This window comes from Aulonocara sp. 'chitande type north' Nkhata Bay, linkage group LG1, assembly GCF_057382095.1.
Source record: "Aulonocara sp. 'chitande type north' Nkhata Bay isolate Kocher_YH1m ecotype deep benthic linkage group LG1, A_spYH_male_GT1.1, whole genome shotgun sequence".
Taxonomy (NCBI): domain Eukaryota; kingdom Metazoa; phylum Chordata; class Actinopteri; order Cichliformes; family Cichlidae; genus Aulonocara; species Aulonocara sp. 'chitande type north' Nkhata Bay.
In genome coordinates, this window is record NC_141344.1 from 2,259,170 (window position 1) to 2,274,700 (window position 15,531).

The 15,531-nt window shown below is 48.0% G+C and overlaps 1 protein-coding gene across 1 annotated transcript; it reads left to right on the top strand.

Annotated features, from left to right (window-relative positions):
* The first annotated feature begins 9,914 nt into the window (after nt 1-9,914).
* On the top strand, nt 9,915-15,164 carry mex3b (mex-3 RNA binding family member B). Its single transcript, XM_086290171.1, has 2 exons — nt 9,915-10,984; nt 12,451-15,164. The coding sequence occupies exons 1-2, from the start codon at nt 10,762-10,764 to the stop codon at nt 13,857-13,859; spliced, it is 1,632 nt and encodes a 543-aa protein (XP_086146297.1). The 5' UTR covers nt 9,915-10,761; the 3' UTR covers nt 13,860-15,164.
* The last annotated feature ends 367 nt before the right edge of the window (nt 15,165-15,531 follow it).

The following is a 15,531-nucleotide window of genomic DNA, read 5'->3' on the forward strand; positions in this document are numbered from 1 at the left end:
ATTATTTCCACATAAAGGTCTTCAGCTGTGTGCACACACAGGCTGATATCTCAGCTCAATAATATCCTCGCAGGTTTGTTTATAACCAGCAGAAAGACATTATAGCTCTCCATCATATCAGAACTGGATGAAACAGCCGTGGCCAGATCAGACCTTCAATCAGGCACTATGTGCATTTGCAGAACCATTTATCTGTCTCACTGTAAAAACACTTATCCATCACTGAGCAGGAAAATGCTAAAAATTGCATGAAGAAAAGTCATCTCAAAGGGCCAGCTGCCCAGGAAAATATTGTTTTTCAGCACGGCTGCTTTTTAAACCATCTTTTCCATTCATAAGTATTGGCCACTAAATTCTGCTGAGCCAGGAGAAGACGCACCACCTCTCAGAAACATCAGCGTTTTTACCCCGGCCCGGTATATTCATTGGTCAGAAGGAGGAGGGAGGGGGTTTCCCGCTGCGCTGCCTGACCGGCGAGCATTCATGGGGGGAGGGGCTAAAAAACACCTTTTTTCAGAAGATGAACTGAGGTGTCACGAAGGCCAGGTGCAAAGAAGGATTATTAGAGTTTGAAATCCTTCTCAGGATAATCCAGTAAGTCCAAATATGCTGTTGAAACAGGGAACACGGCCCCTTTAAGGTCGGGGTAAAGAGTCAGGGAAAGATCACAGAGATGCTTTAAAGATACTCTGCGGTTAGGTTTACGGAAAACTCGTGGTCAGTGATGAAGACTTCGTTTAGAGAAGCTGATGTTTGCTAAAAAGGGAAAAACCCGTGATCAAGATTTTAACGGAGGGACGTGGCCGAGCGTGGAAAAAGTGAGCGGGACGTAAAAGTGCTTTGGCAGGTTAGCATGGGAAAAGAAAGGAGAGGATAGCGACCACGATTAAATGACACAAAACACTTCCTGCTGTGGGCTCTGATTTCACATTTAGGAGACTTTAGGAACTCAAACTGACTGAAAGAGTATCTGCAGGAAGCCGCTTATCAAAGTGTAACGGACGCTCGTCGAGAGGTTTTATTTTCTGAGCTTGGAGACACGATTGTTCGTTCAAAGTGAAAACATGACTTCTTTACTCCAAAAACATAAACGGGCAGAATGTGGAAGTGGAGCTTTTTCACGGGCTGGTCAGCTACTGAGAGGCAGGGAGGAAGAGACAAAGAGCTGGGCTGTGGCTGGCTGTGGAGGGGGAGGTGGGATGATGAAGGAGGAGGATGAGGAGGAGAAGGAGGGGGAGCGCTGTGTTGTGCTGCATTGTGCGCTGGCGGCTCCAGCTGCCCTGCCGCTGTGCTGCTTGGCTCACCCAGCGTCTGGCAGGCGGCCAATCACAGCGCAGGAAAGCAGTGCCACTTCAGTTCAGTGTGTCAGAACGAACAGGGGAGGGAGGAGATACAGAGATGTAAGGAAGACGAGGGGAGGGAGGCGTGGGGGGAAGCAGATCGGGGAGAGAGGGACGAGAGGAGGAGAAGATGGAAATGGGAGGAGGCAGGAGGAGAAAAGGAGGGAGAGGCAGACGGCGCTGCATCCGCACCTCCGGATGGAGCAGCAGCAGCCTGCACCATTTCCTCAGAGCTGCGCGTGGAGGCAAAGCATTCCTGCAGCTGCATCAGCGTGCAGGGAAAAAACCAAAGAGAATACCTGCATGCTGATGAGTCACAGTCACCTCTCCACCTGGCAGCAGCAAGAGGGAAAGCCAATCTCGCATTTCCTCTTGTCACTTCCTTTGTCACCTGTCATTTCCCCGAGTGACGCTCACAAATGACGCCGACTTAAAACTACTTCGTCCCGGCGACGTCCCAGCCCTCGCCTCGCAGGCCTCGGCGCCTTCACGGGGTTCCTGCGTGTTTTGGTTTGTGTCGGGATTAAAGGTGATGACTAACACCACACGACGAGAGCAGAGACGCCGTGTGCACAGGAAGAGACAGGAAGGAGACTTTCTACTGTAAAAATGTGTCTGTCCCACTTTCCTTTGTCTAACCTTGACTGTGGATCAGGTTACAGACTGTGGCACACACACAGACACACACAGCCTCTGCAACCTGCCACAGACGCACAACTCACCTCTTAGAGCATCACAAAAGGAGAAAACATGTCTGCAGTGCTAATTGAGAAGCACGTCGTTTGTGTGCGTGCGTGCACGAGCGCTACGTGCCGGCCCCTCTCTACACCACATGAACGCGCTGCACCCTTCCACCTCCATCTGTGTCTGCTTTCTGCTGTTCCTCCTCTCTGTCTGTTACACAGCACGCCGTTTGCCACCCACCTTTGGTTTAATGAAGGTTTCTGCTTTTCTATTTTCCCCCCACATCGCTTCAGGTGATGCAGTTTGTTTGTAACACGGCAGAAGCTTCCTGCTTGTATGTTAATGTCCGACGGCGAGACTATAAATGACACGAAACACCACAGAATCTATTCTTTATAATCTATTGCAATTAGTGTTAGAGGTGAAGATCAAAACACAGATTTAGTCCCGTCATGGCAGGACTGACATTTATTGGATTTTGACTTCTAACGATCATGAAAACAAAAAAACGCAGCAAACCTTTCTCCTGTGTGCCGTTGCTCTCGTCCTTCCTTAAAGCTTGATCACAGTTCAGCTCCAGCCATCGTGGTCAAAGTCAAATTTATTTATCAAACACGTTTAAAACAGCAACTGTTGACCAAAGAGCTAAAGAGCTGTACGCCAAAAAGAGTCAAAACACAGGAAGACGTGACAACATTTAAGAACAGAAGCAGAAAATGTTGAGTAAGAAATAAGACAAATAAAAGCAGCAAAAACTGATTCTGGTTTAAAAGCCAAAGAATAAAAGACGGATTTTCCTGATGTGAAGCCGCGGACACAGCAAAGGCTCGATCTCTGTGCTTTAATCTGGACCTCGGGACAGTCAGCAGCATCTGATCCGCAGACCTCAGTGATCTTGCAGGAGTGTCCCCGTTCAAAAAGGTATGAGGATGCTAACCTGTGCTTAAAAGCGAATAATAAAATCTTAAAATCAATTCATAAACAAACTGGCAGCCAGTGTAAGGATGCTAGTATGGAGGTAACCGTGCTGCAGTCGGCTAACCGATGACACTCTGACTCCTGAACAGTGCTGGTCAAGTTACTTGAAAACAGTAATCAGTAACTAATTACTGATTACTTCCCCAAAAAGGTAATCCCGTTACTTTACTGATTACTTATTTTCAAAAGTAATTAATTACTTAGTTACTTAGTTACTTTTTAAAAGCACGATTTACACCCTGAGTAGGTGATAAAGCGATAGATCTTTCAGCCCAATTCTACTTTTTCTGCATAATCCATCATACAAAATGTAATCAAATGGAAACGTCTCTTTTTAAAACTTGTTTTATTAGTTTTAATCTTTTAAATTTATGCATCAAGCAAACATTTAATTATCTGCAACATTCTCTGACTGGAAGAAATTAGTTTAACATTTAAACCTATTTTCTGCACATTCCAGCTCATAAAATAAAATATTTTGTGTGTTTACACTCAGTCTTTCAAATAGATGCAAGTAAAACACAGCAGAAAATAAATAAAGTCAAAGACTCAGCGGTCCTGTTGGATCTATTTTCACCTGTAAAGCAGGAGTGGGGTAGGCGGAGGTTTACCCTGGTGCAGGTGTGCTGCGGTCAGTGGAAGAATCCGCGAGTTTCTGTGAGTTTCCCATCACGTCGTAGCTACTCGGTGCTTGTTGGAAGTTTAGGGTTTTTTCGCTGTAAAAAGAAGTTTTCTTCCCACGCACAGCGGACACGAATGTTTTTGTCACTTTTTATGGAATCAAACTCAAAGTAAGGTCAGTACTTCCACGCTTTAAACGCTGCACGCTCATACTCTCTCTGCACTCGATATGTGATCCACTGTTGATCTGCACACAGCTGTTGTCACGAACGTCACACTCGCTTACGTCACTGTCGTGAGACATTCTCACAAAAAATCACGGTTTTAGTAACGCAGTAACGCAGCGTTCCTACGGGAAAGTAACGGTAATCTAATTACTGTTTTCCATCCATCCATTCACTTCCGCTTATCCTTTTCAGGGGCGGGGGGCGCTGGAGCCTATCCCAGCTGTCATAGGGCGAGAGGCGGGGTACACCCTGGACAGGTCGCCAGTCTGTCGCAGGGCCAACACACAGGGACAGACAACCATTCGCACTCACATTCACACCTAATTACTGTTTTTGCAATAGTAATCCCTCACTTTACTCGTTACCTCAAAAAAGTAATCAGATTACAGTAACGCGTTACGCGTTACTGCCCATCTCTGCTCCTGAATAAAGACCAAAGTCGAGGCGAGATGAAACGGATCTCTCAAAGCCTCTCAAACAGAGGAACGACTTCACTTTTGCAAGCAGCTGGAGATGAAATAAAATATCAATTTCTAACAAGGTCACAGGGACCAAACCCAAACCTCTGTTTTCTGTTCATTTATATTAAGAAGGTTTAAAGCCATCCATGCGTTAACATCCTCCAAACCAGGGCTGCCCAATCCCAGTCCTCGAGAGCTACTATCCTGCAGCTTTTAGATGCATCCCCACTCCAACACAGCTGAATCAAATGGTTTGATTACCTCTTCAGCATGCCATCATGTTTGGCAAAGGCCTGATAACAAGCCGTTCATTTGATTCGGGTGTGTGGGAACAAGGATGCATCTAAAAGCTGCAGGACGGTAGCTCTCGAGGACCGGGATTGGGCACCCCTGCTCCAAACTATCAAGTAAACCCTTCAGAGGACTCGCAGTCTGCATAACAATGAAATGAGATGTCATGTTTTAACAAGGCTCCAAAAGCTTCTACAGGTGAACCCACGGGAGGGTTAATCCAGCTGTCCTTCAGCCCAGCCTGACATCCTGCAGCGGCTGCGCAAGCCCCCCATCGGGGTTTAACTTTGTACCTCCCAACCCATGAGTTGTGTATCGCTCCACCTGCATGGCTTTTTAAATTTATTGGTCAGACTCTTTGGCTTCAGTAGAAATTCCACGTTCCAAGAAAAAGGGCTGAAATGCTTTTAACTGTATGATTTCAGCAGGTCGGCTTTGGCACCGATGCCTCGAATCTCAGGACTGGATGCCAAGAAATAATGCTGCTAAATAAAAGACGCATAAAGAGGCTGGAGGGGTGGCAGCTGTGTGAGAAGACCTCGGTTCATGTCCTGTTTGGGGTGTCTTTGTGGTTAACGGTAGCTGGTAGGTCTGTGAAAAGCTTGGGCTTGGATAAAATGCAGCCATCACCACGTTAACGTCAGGCCTCCTCTCTGTGTTTGATTACAGGAGTGGTTTCAGGTGTGCAATCATCCAACGGCCTACAGCGGCTCACGCACCGCTTCAGCCACACTTCAGTGAAGCGCTTGTTGATGAGCTCTTTGCTCTTCTTGCTTACCGAAGGTGTTTCTGTCACCTTTATTAATATTATTCCACTCGTCTCCTGTCAGCTCGGTATTATCTCTGGCTCCTGTTATTATATTTCACTTCTCTGGTGTTTTATATTTTTTAAATATTGATTCTTGGATTGTTTTTTAGGTTGTGTTTATTTTACAGATGAGATCCTCGCTTCTGTTTCATTTCCCACCTTTGTGTTCACCTTTCCTTGTATCCCTCCTCCTCTGTGCTAAAGTCTGTAATCACACAGGGTGTGTCGGACCTTCTTCTTCTGTTGTCTCTGTACTAAAGCCTGTGTTTACCCGTCCTCCTCTGTCGGTACTGCTGAGAATGTAAAAGTGTGAAGGTGAGGAGAAAGTAAAAATGGGCGTGTCTTTATACGGCAACAAAGTAGAGACTTCAACACTGAGCTGTAAGGAGACAAGTGCAAATAAAATCAGTCCATTATTATAAATTGATTGATTTGCATGTTAAATATCTCCTGTTTTGTTTATAAACTTGATCATTTAGTTTTGAAAGCCTGACGTTTCCCTGTCTCTTCCTCACAACGACAAATACAGTTTATTAATTAAAATAAACTGCTCGGTGTCTGAGCTTTAACGATGCTGATGACATGCAGCAGGTTTGAACGTGTCGGGTTTAAACGGCAGCGCGATGGACACGCAGAGCAGCAGCATCGCAGATTCAGCCACAGCGTCTCCCGTCAAAGCTCACAAACAGCTGCTGCATACAGTCGCACATCAGCCTTTCAAACGAGTAGCGAGCACGCAACATGTCACCACGACGGGACCAGAACACCAACGTGTGGATCAGACGATTGTGCAGCATGCTCCGAGTAATCCTTCAACTCTTGTTGTGGTATTTGGGAGTTTGAACGCTCAGGTGAATACCTGAGTCACTGATATCATCAGCAGGTGACCTCCTCCACCCAGAGACAGGCTCAGCCAATCGTCATCCACCCCAAACAGATTAGGACTAAGATTACAAAGGCGTAGCTTTCAGGAGGCTCCACAGTGTAGTGGTTTACACATTCACCTGACAATGAGCGATCCCCGGTTTGACCCCGTCGGGAAGGGCATCCGAAGTAAACAGATGGAAGTTTGGTGCTGGAAGTTTCTTCTTCTTCTTCAGCTTTAATCTGAAGACTTGCCCAAACACAGGCCCCGCTGATTTCTACCAGACAGACAGAAGAATTTACTCGGATACATAAAGATGTCTGTGTGGCTCAAATATCTGCTCGTCACAAGTGTGTAGACCTCTGATGGTGGTTCAAACATGGAGGCTTTAGGCGTGGTTAGCATTGTGTGAGAGTGGATTTGAAGGCCACTGGTGAAGAAGACTTTACTTTCAGGGCCGTGTAGTGGAGTTGAACACTGTAGCTGGAACAGCCACACTGGGTCTGTTATTAGCACAGCGCTGTGATCTGCATTACCTCGCTAACGTCCTGTACGTGCACACGTGAGGTCAGGGTGCCGGAGCGAGGAGCGGCGCGCCGACAGGCTGCTCTGTATCCTGTGACCTACTGCTTACTGTGACCCAGCGTCTGTGTCTGCAGCCCTGCAGCCGCGGTGCAGTGACTGGCAGAGCGATCGCTAAGCCCTGTCTGTCTCCGTCGCTCTCCGGGTTAAAGTGGGCTAAGCTTTTCTTCCTCTCATTAAAAGGCATACGGGTAATCGCCCCTAAGCAGCAGCTGGCTAACGCCTAATACCCAACAACAAAGATCAGCCGTGATGCTGCGATCGCTGTCCGTCTGGGTTTAAGAAAGAGCAGCGGGGCAAACTGAGGCCCGTGCGGTGGCACTTTATTTCCTCGGACCTGCAAAGCTTAGGGAGAATTTTACAGAAGAATGAACACGAGCAGAGAGGGAAATGTAGATAAACGCAGCTGCAAGAAGTGCTGCTCTGGGTCATTTCTCTACAACGAACAGAGTGGAGGCTTCAGAGCGGAGCAGAGCGGGGAGGGTTTCATGTTTCTGGAATGCTCTCCACATATCAGGGTTAGGTGCAGCCAGCAGCAATGCAGGCCTTTTACTCAAATACAACAGCTCAGCTTAGCCACAAACAGATAAATATTTGATTCTGCACTCGGTGGATGAGTTAGCGACGCAGATCCAGAAAGGAAGGGATGATGTAAGAGACATTTGATAAATCACGCATGGCGCACGTGTGCTCGACTCGAAATCGGAAACGTGCAGATGCACAGATGTACTCGAGGATTTAAGAAAGTATGAAACGCATTTATTGAATGTAGAAAAGAAGAAAATCGGGACGAGATGAACGGTGAGGGGGAAGCTGAGGTGTCAAATATCAACAAGAGGATCCCATCGCATCTCCTCCTCCGGCTCCTCCTCATTAGCATTGGCATTGTGCTCCTGGAGTGAAGTGACAAAGCAAAATGCTTCTGGTCTCAACGGTTTTTGAATCGGCTTGAAATCCCCTTTGTGTTGGTCAAAGGCCCCCTGACCGAACAGCCCCCACCCACCGGTCCACCGCCTCCACCATCCTCCAGCCTCTCCCACCTCATCGCCCGGCAGTGCTCTTAACCTTTCAGCTTCATGATGCCGCGCTGCACTGAAGAAAGAGGCAGGGGTCAAAAAGCTCCCCGTGTGTCCGTCTCAGCACTGCACTGATCTCATGTTACCAAATACAGTTTCTATACTGGAGTTTATTCAAAAAGTAGAAAAAGGACACAAATATTTAAACTTCAGAGAATACAGTTGAGTATGAGCGTACACCAGCGTAACAGCGCGCTGTAAAATGCTGCTGAGACACAGGCGAGTTCAGTCTCTGATGAACCTGATGTATGACGGGCTGCTCATAGGCTCAGGCTACAGTATCTGTTTGGGGACACGTGCTGACACGATGCAGCACAGATGATGTGACGGGACTGAGTGACTAATACAGCCTCCCGACCCTCACAGACACATCTGCTATGTAGAAATATGGTTGTGACCAAACTCCTCGAAAATGTATAAAAGTATGTGATGGCTGCATAAGTCTATTTCCTACTTGGTGACGCAGCTCTTATGTGTGTTTTCTTGTACATTAGACACACAGTGAAGTGCTGCTGAGGCTTTCCTAATTTAAACTAATCGCCTTCACTCCGACTCGTCACCCGCATGTAAATTATTAGAATCCCAAAGTAAAAATATGTGCATGATTGACAAAGTTTGAACTGTGCTGAGCACATCAGAGCTGTTATCACTGTCATTGATTAGTGATCAGGTAAGACGTGCATATCTAATCAGGTTACTCTCTCCAAACTGTTTCCATTGTTGCTCTCTTGGGTTAAACATTAATGAGAAACTCAGAGCGCCTCACTCCAGTTTATTCACATTTTTGTGTTTTCTGTTACAAAGATGAAGTGCTGAAGAGGACGCCCAGACCCTCAGCGCTCATGCTGAACCTGCACGCACCGACTCCATGTCCAAGCTGCAACAATAGAAACTCAAATAGATGCTAATGCTGTGAACTGTGTCGTCGTCGTGATGAGCAGAACCAACAGTTATTTTAACCGTCACCAGTAAAATCAGGCAGAAACTGGTGAGTTCCAAAGACTCCTGTTATAATCAGGTCACCTGTGGCTCAGACGCTACGATTACCTGACACACCAGTGAACTTCCACAGGGGGCGCTCTCGAGCGCACGCAGCTCTCAGAACTAAATCGTCATTGTGTTTTTGATAGAGAACAATCATTCTACTTTCACATTTCTTAATTTCAGGTTTTTAATGTAGTAAAATACCTTTCTGTGAGTATTATGGACCACAAACCTTTCTTTTTACAGTATCCTCCATCTTTATTTGAGGCATCAGAGGCAAAATCAGCTTCACTGCAAGGACGATTTGATTTCACTTCAGTTAAGTATTGACGATGGATTTACAATAACTAAAATAAATGTGGATTTTTTTTGTCAAGAAACAGATGGAAATAATTATTTTAGCTCTTTAGCTCTATTCACTCCAAAACAATGAGGATTAGCAGTGCCCCCTCCCCCCTGCTGTGCCCAGGCAGAACTGCAGCCAGTTTCTGTACAATGTGGATAAACAGTAAGAGGAACGGGTCAGAACCACAGAGAAAACATGACGATGTTGGCTGTGCACACCTGGAAACTGCATTTCAACCACATAAACAAACAGATAACACACACACATGTTGGGTATTCATATCCTGTGGGGACATCTAATTGACATAATGCTTTCGCTAGCCCCTTACCCCAACAGTAACCTTGAAAAATGAATATCTAACACTAACACTAACCTTTAGTTACCTAAGGTTTAGTTACCTAAACCTAACCATAACTAACTGTAACCCAAAACAACATTTTGAGTCTCAAAAATGCCTTCAAACTTGTGGGGACCAGGATTTTGGTCCCCACAAAAATATGAACACACACACACACTCACACACACACACACACACACACACTGTCTTACACACACACACACACTCACACACACACACACACACACACACACTGTCTTACACACACACACGCACACACACACACACACACACACACACACACACACACACACTGTCTTACACACACACGCACACACACACACACAGTACTCAGGCACTGTATACATACGCTGCACACATATGTATGCGAGGTGAGAGAGTTATGTTGCCTCTGTTAACACTGAGGTAAATGATGACATCATAGGTGGCTGTGTTTGTCCATCTTTCATTTACAGTTTATTATTATTGCGTGGTCAAATTAAAGAGAAAAAACGAGAATGCTGACTGGAGTGGAAGAGGGCCGAGATCCTCGGGGAAAGAACACATGTGATGCGTGATGAACGCGTGAACAGCTCCACTTCCTGCCAGCCGGCCTGAGCAGCGCGAACCGGGAAAGAGACAAAGAGCAAGACTGGGAACAAAGAGGTGGGCGTGCCTGTACGAGCGGGCCCGCCCAGTCATTGCGGGCAGCCAATCGGATCCCGGATATGCAAACGAGCCGCGGCACCGCATCGCCCCTGCCCAGGCGGTGACGTCACCCGCACATCTCTCTGTCTGGCTCTGCAAAGACTCAGACAGAAGCAACAGAGGAGCTGAGGGGAAGCCAGCACGGATTATTACCGCTGTGGAATAAACACGCGTTTTCCTGCAGCAGCACGGCTCGGCTCGAACCGGGACGTCCAGCTTCGGCCTGGAAACCAAAGGGGGTGGATGGTTTTACTGTGGCTCCTTTGCGCTGCTTTCCCTCCCCTCCTCAGCCGCACTGGTTTCTTTGCACTGACCAGTTGTCTTTGAGAACCGGCTCCGGTGCCTCTCCCCTCTCCTCCTCCTCTTCTTCCTCCTCTCTTCCCCTCTCCTTTCTTCGCCCTCCTTCCTGTATTATTTTCTGCCTTCCACCCGCAACCCTGCGAAGCCGCAAACATGCCCAGCTCGCTGTTCGCCGACAGCAGCGTCCAGGGAGACGCGCTGGACGACCAGAGAGCGCTGCAGATCGCCCTGGACCAGCTCTCCCTTCTCGGCTTGGACAACGACGAGAACCCGCTGTACGACAACGGCCAGGAGCCCCGGAAGAAGAGCGTCAACATGACGGAGTGCGTCCCGGTGCCCAGCTCCGAGCATGTGGCTGAGATCGTGGGCAGACAAGGTGTGTGTTTGTGTGTGTGAGACGGTTGGTGTTTGTCTTGCAGCACAGCTGAGCGCGGCCATGCACCCAAACAGCACCGTGTCCCGTGTGGGAGGACGCGCATGTGTCACTTTTCTTGCTTTCAGGCTACATTTGCAGCTCTGCTGGTGAATTCGGCTTCCCTGTTCCCCTCCGGGCTTCAGTTTCTGTCTCGCCAGTTAGTCATACATTGTTCCTTCTCTATAAATACACGGCGGTGGGCGGCAGCGCGCACAGATTCAAGAAGTTGACATTTGGAATAAGTGCTTATTGAGATTAATAACAGCCCGTGCTGCTGCCGAACTGAAGAGAAGCAGGAAGCAGCTCAGAAAAGACACCAAAGTCGTGCTGTTTATCGTGCGTGCTCTGCAGGCAGGCACGCGTTTGTTCAAGTATTTGACAAAATGAACGGAGTTTGGTTTCGAAGAATTAAAATGAAATCCGAGCTGTTTTGGGTGAAGCCTGGCGATGACCGCTGACAGGACAGAGGTTATTATCATCATCATGTGGTGTTTGTAGGTCACTGTGTGTGTGTGCGCGTGTGTTTTCCTCACACATTCTTTGCTTAATGGCTGTGATGGTGATCGGATCGAATTAGGACAGCGGTCACGATGTTACCTTGCCTCGCAGGCTTCAGACGCCCATAGCTGCACAGATCTCTCAGTGTTTCCAGCTGTAGGGCTGCAGGGCGGGACTGGTGCTTGGTTACATATGCGGAATCTTTTCCCCTCCCTGTGCTGCTGCTGCTCCCACAAAAACAAAAGGAACTGTAAGGACACTTTACAGCAGCCACAGTGCGACATTTGTGCAGTAGGCTTGTTTACATCCAACACCATCACCCAGCCCCCTGCGTCGGGTTAAGTCAGGCTAGAAGCACGGAGAGGAAAAATGGTGGACTAGCCGTGACCCGGGGGTGTTGTTTTAATGCGAGAGACTATCCTTATTTAACCTGCACCAGTTTGACGCTAACTCGGGATTTAAACTGGTTTACGGTATAGTTGGACTCGCCTTCCTCTGCTGGTTATATCACCCTGTCCCACTCAGCTGGCTTCGCTTGGCTAATTATGTCATTCTTCCCTGGCTGTTTCCTCAGCTGGTCTTTTTTATGATAAAGATGTGTGCCTGTGCTTCAGGGCGTTGGAATGTGAGTTAAAGCTCAGCTTCCAGGATATGAAGTCTTTACGTAGCTTTGCCCCTTTTTCCCCAGCGTGTCTCGCAGCAGCCGTCCTCGTGTTTTGCTGAAGGAGACTTGCTCGCTGTTCTTTCTGTCCTGCTGTATGTTCGTGGCGGTGGCACGTGGTTTGGATTTGTTCTTCTCTAAAAGGGTTCCTCACCTGCTCGCACTTTTTGACAGACAACAACAAGCACGCAACATCTGTTCTGAGAACATGTGCCACATTTCAAGGTTCTACGTCCTCACTTTTCTTCTTTTGCTTCCTTTGCCTCAGGTTGCAAGATCAAAGCCCTGCGAGCAAAGACCAACACCTACATCAAGACTCCGGTGCGAGGCGAGGAGCCCGTTTTCGTGGTGACAGGCAGGAGGGAGGATGTGGCTATGGCCAGGAGGGAGATCATCTCGGCTGCAGAGCACTTCTCCATGATCCGAGCCTCCCGGAACAAAAACACCAGCCTGAACGGGAGCGGCACCCCGGTCCCCGGACCGCCTAACCTGCCTGGACAGACCACCATCCAGGTCCGGGTGCCTTACCGCGTGGTCGGGCTGGTTGTGGGGCCCAAGGGCGCCACCATCAAGCGGATCCAGCAGCAGACCCACACCTACATCGTGACCCCGAGCCGGGACAAGGAGCCGGTGTTTGAGGTGACGGGGATGCCGGAGAATGTGGACCGAGCACGCGAAGAAATCGAAGCCCACATCGCCATGAGGACCGGAGGCCTGATCGAGCTCCAGGACGAAAACGACTTCCACGCCAACGGCACCGATGTGGGCTTCGACCTGCACGGACACGCCACCCTGTGGTCCAAGCCCAGCGCGGGGATGACCCCCACCTCTGTGCGCAAACCCTTCTCCAACTACCGCAACGACTCCTCCTCCTCCTTGGGCAGCGCCTCCACGGACTCCTACTTCGGCAACAACAGCTCGCGCATGGCCGACTACAGCCCCCCCAGCCCCGCGCTCAGCTACACGGCCACCACCAACAACAACGGCAACAACAATAACAACAACATCAACGTCAACACCAACGGCAACGGGTTTGTTTACGGAAGCGACGTCATCTCCCCCGACTGCACTGATCTGACTTTTGACTCCTCGCCAGGGTTTGACCCAACACCAGCCCCGCCAGGCCTCCTGTGGTCCCCGTACGACAGTCGCATGACCCCCTCCTCCACCGGAGGCAGCTCCCCCACCTCCACTTCAGCCATGTTCCCCACCAACAGCTCGGCTAATGCCAACGGGATCGCGGGGAGTCAGAGGAGGGTTAACGGCTGCACCCCGCAGCCTCGCCTGTCGCCTCCTCTCCACAGCCACAACGGCGGGCCCGCCGAGCACCCGTTAGCCCGCAGGGTGCGCAGCGACCCGGGCGGAGGCCCACTCAGTTTCCCCGGCTACTCCGGCTCCATCGCGTCCTTGCCGGGCCCCCACCTCCCCGGGGTCCCGTGCGACTCCTCGGCCTCGTCGTCGTCCTCCTCTTCCTCCTCATCCACCTCCTCGGGTACCAGCCGAAAAGGCAGTCGCGATTGTTCGGTGTGCTTCGAGAGCGAGGTCATCGCGGCGCTGGTTCCCTGCGGGCACAACCTCTTCTGCATGGAATGTGCCAATCGGATCTGCGAGAGGAGCGACCCCAAATGCCCCGTCTGCCACACCGGCGTCACTCAGGCTATACGTATATTTTCATAAGAAGTGAAACTCTTGGACTGTCTCGTCGGCGAGACAGACTACAATAGCAACAACAGACTCTTCATACCGCTTTAACGATCAGCCAATCGTCAGTCTGGAAAGTGTACATAGATATACATATGTATGTAAGAGAGGCTGCAGTATCCAGAAGAAGGGACAGACAGCCTTCGTGGGCTAGTTGTGAATAACGTACTGTAGCTTGGGGAAATATTTTCAACATCTAAGTGCATGTTTTAAATATTACAGTATAGTAATCAATAGTTCTAGTTAATTGTACACTATATTTATGAAGCGAAGAGAGACATTGGGGTCAGGACGGAGGTACGGGGGTCCGCCTGTAGACCGTTTCGGCGGGACGAGCCTTCCAGGTTTGCCGATCAAGTGTAGTGAGGGGGGGCGGCGGCTGGGAAACGTGGAGGGCGTCCGGCCTAACAGATACTGCAGCTCGAGGTCAGAAACCACGCGAGGGAGGGAGAGCAACAACATATCCTACATATATATGTATAGAATCAATTTCCACAAGTTGAAAGTTTTAAATGACATTACTACAGATTGAAGTATTTTATTCTTTTTTGACTTGAAAGATTATATTTCTTATTGCAAAGATGTTTACAGATATTTTAATTTAAGTTCAGTGAACTTTTTTGTAGCTGGGTTGAAATATTGTTCATTTTTTTAGTACGGCCTTACGGCATTTGATCACTGTATTATTTTAATATCACACGACTGTGGGAGCAAATCCGAGTCCACAAAAATGTGTATTTGACAGTATTCTGTTGGGATGGAGTTTTTATAGGTTCAGCAAAAAAAGTCTTTTAAATCTGCTTCACCCAGCATATTTTTTATTCCGTAATATAAAGCATATTTTATTCTATATTATTATGAAACATTGAAATGTACAAAACTTAGTAAGTTGAACACAAAGAAACCGTTTATGCTTTCTAAAATTTGTATGAATTAGATTCCAGTGGGAATTACAGGCTTCTGTTGCACCACTATAGTTTTAGTATTTCTATTTTAATACATTTGTTTACCACTTGTTTATGTATATGTAGGTGAAGTTACTTGAGCGTAAATGTACTTTATTGAGCAAAGTTTAAGAACAAAGTATATTTTATTTTATGATAAAGGGCCTTTAACCTCATGGTCAAATACTAATATTATATTTGCTGAGACAAGATTTGAAAATGTATCAAGAGTTTTATTTTTCTGACATTTAAAGTTATACATGATAAAAAAAGTAATGGTGCTACTTCATGTTTTTTTAAGTATTTCTATATAAGTCCAATAAAAATGGTACATCGATGTTGGTGTCTGCTTCTCGTCCATCCTTCACGTGTCGATGTGGATCGGAGTCGTAATAGTTTTCCGAGCGGCCGACCCCTCTCTGCTCCCTGATAGAAGCTCGGAGGTGGCGGGATTATCGCCGCAGCCTAATTATGGAGGATATGCTTTGACGGTGGGACTCGGCCTGCCTTATCACTAATTAGAAGAGCTGTGCGACCTATTCTTATGCAGATCTGCTGGTGTGCAGACCGTAATCTGGCTCCTGTGGGCTTTGGTGGACTGATGAAGCGGGACATACTGAGAGATCTGAAAAAGCTAGGTGGTCGCATTTTAGAAAACCAGTTGGTGAAAAAGCCGTCAGCTCATTGGGTCGTTTGGGACCCGT

Bases quoted from the DNA above. Each gene is read 5' to 3' on its own strand.
- mex3b (XM_086290171.1), top strand. From the start codon at position 10,762: ATGCCCAGCTCGCTGTTCGCCGACAGCAGCGTCCAGGGAGACGCGCTG. The intron at 10,985-12,450 runs GTGTGTGTTTGT...CCTTTGCCTCAG, and splicing joins TGAGATCGTGGGCAGACAAG to GTTGCAAGATCAAAGCCCTG.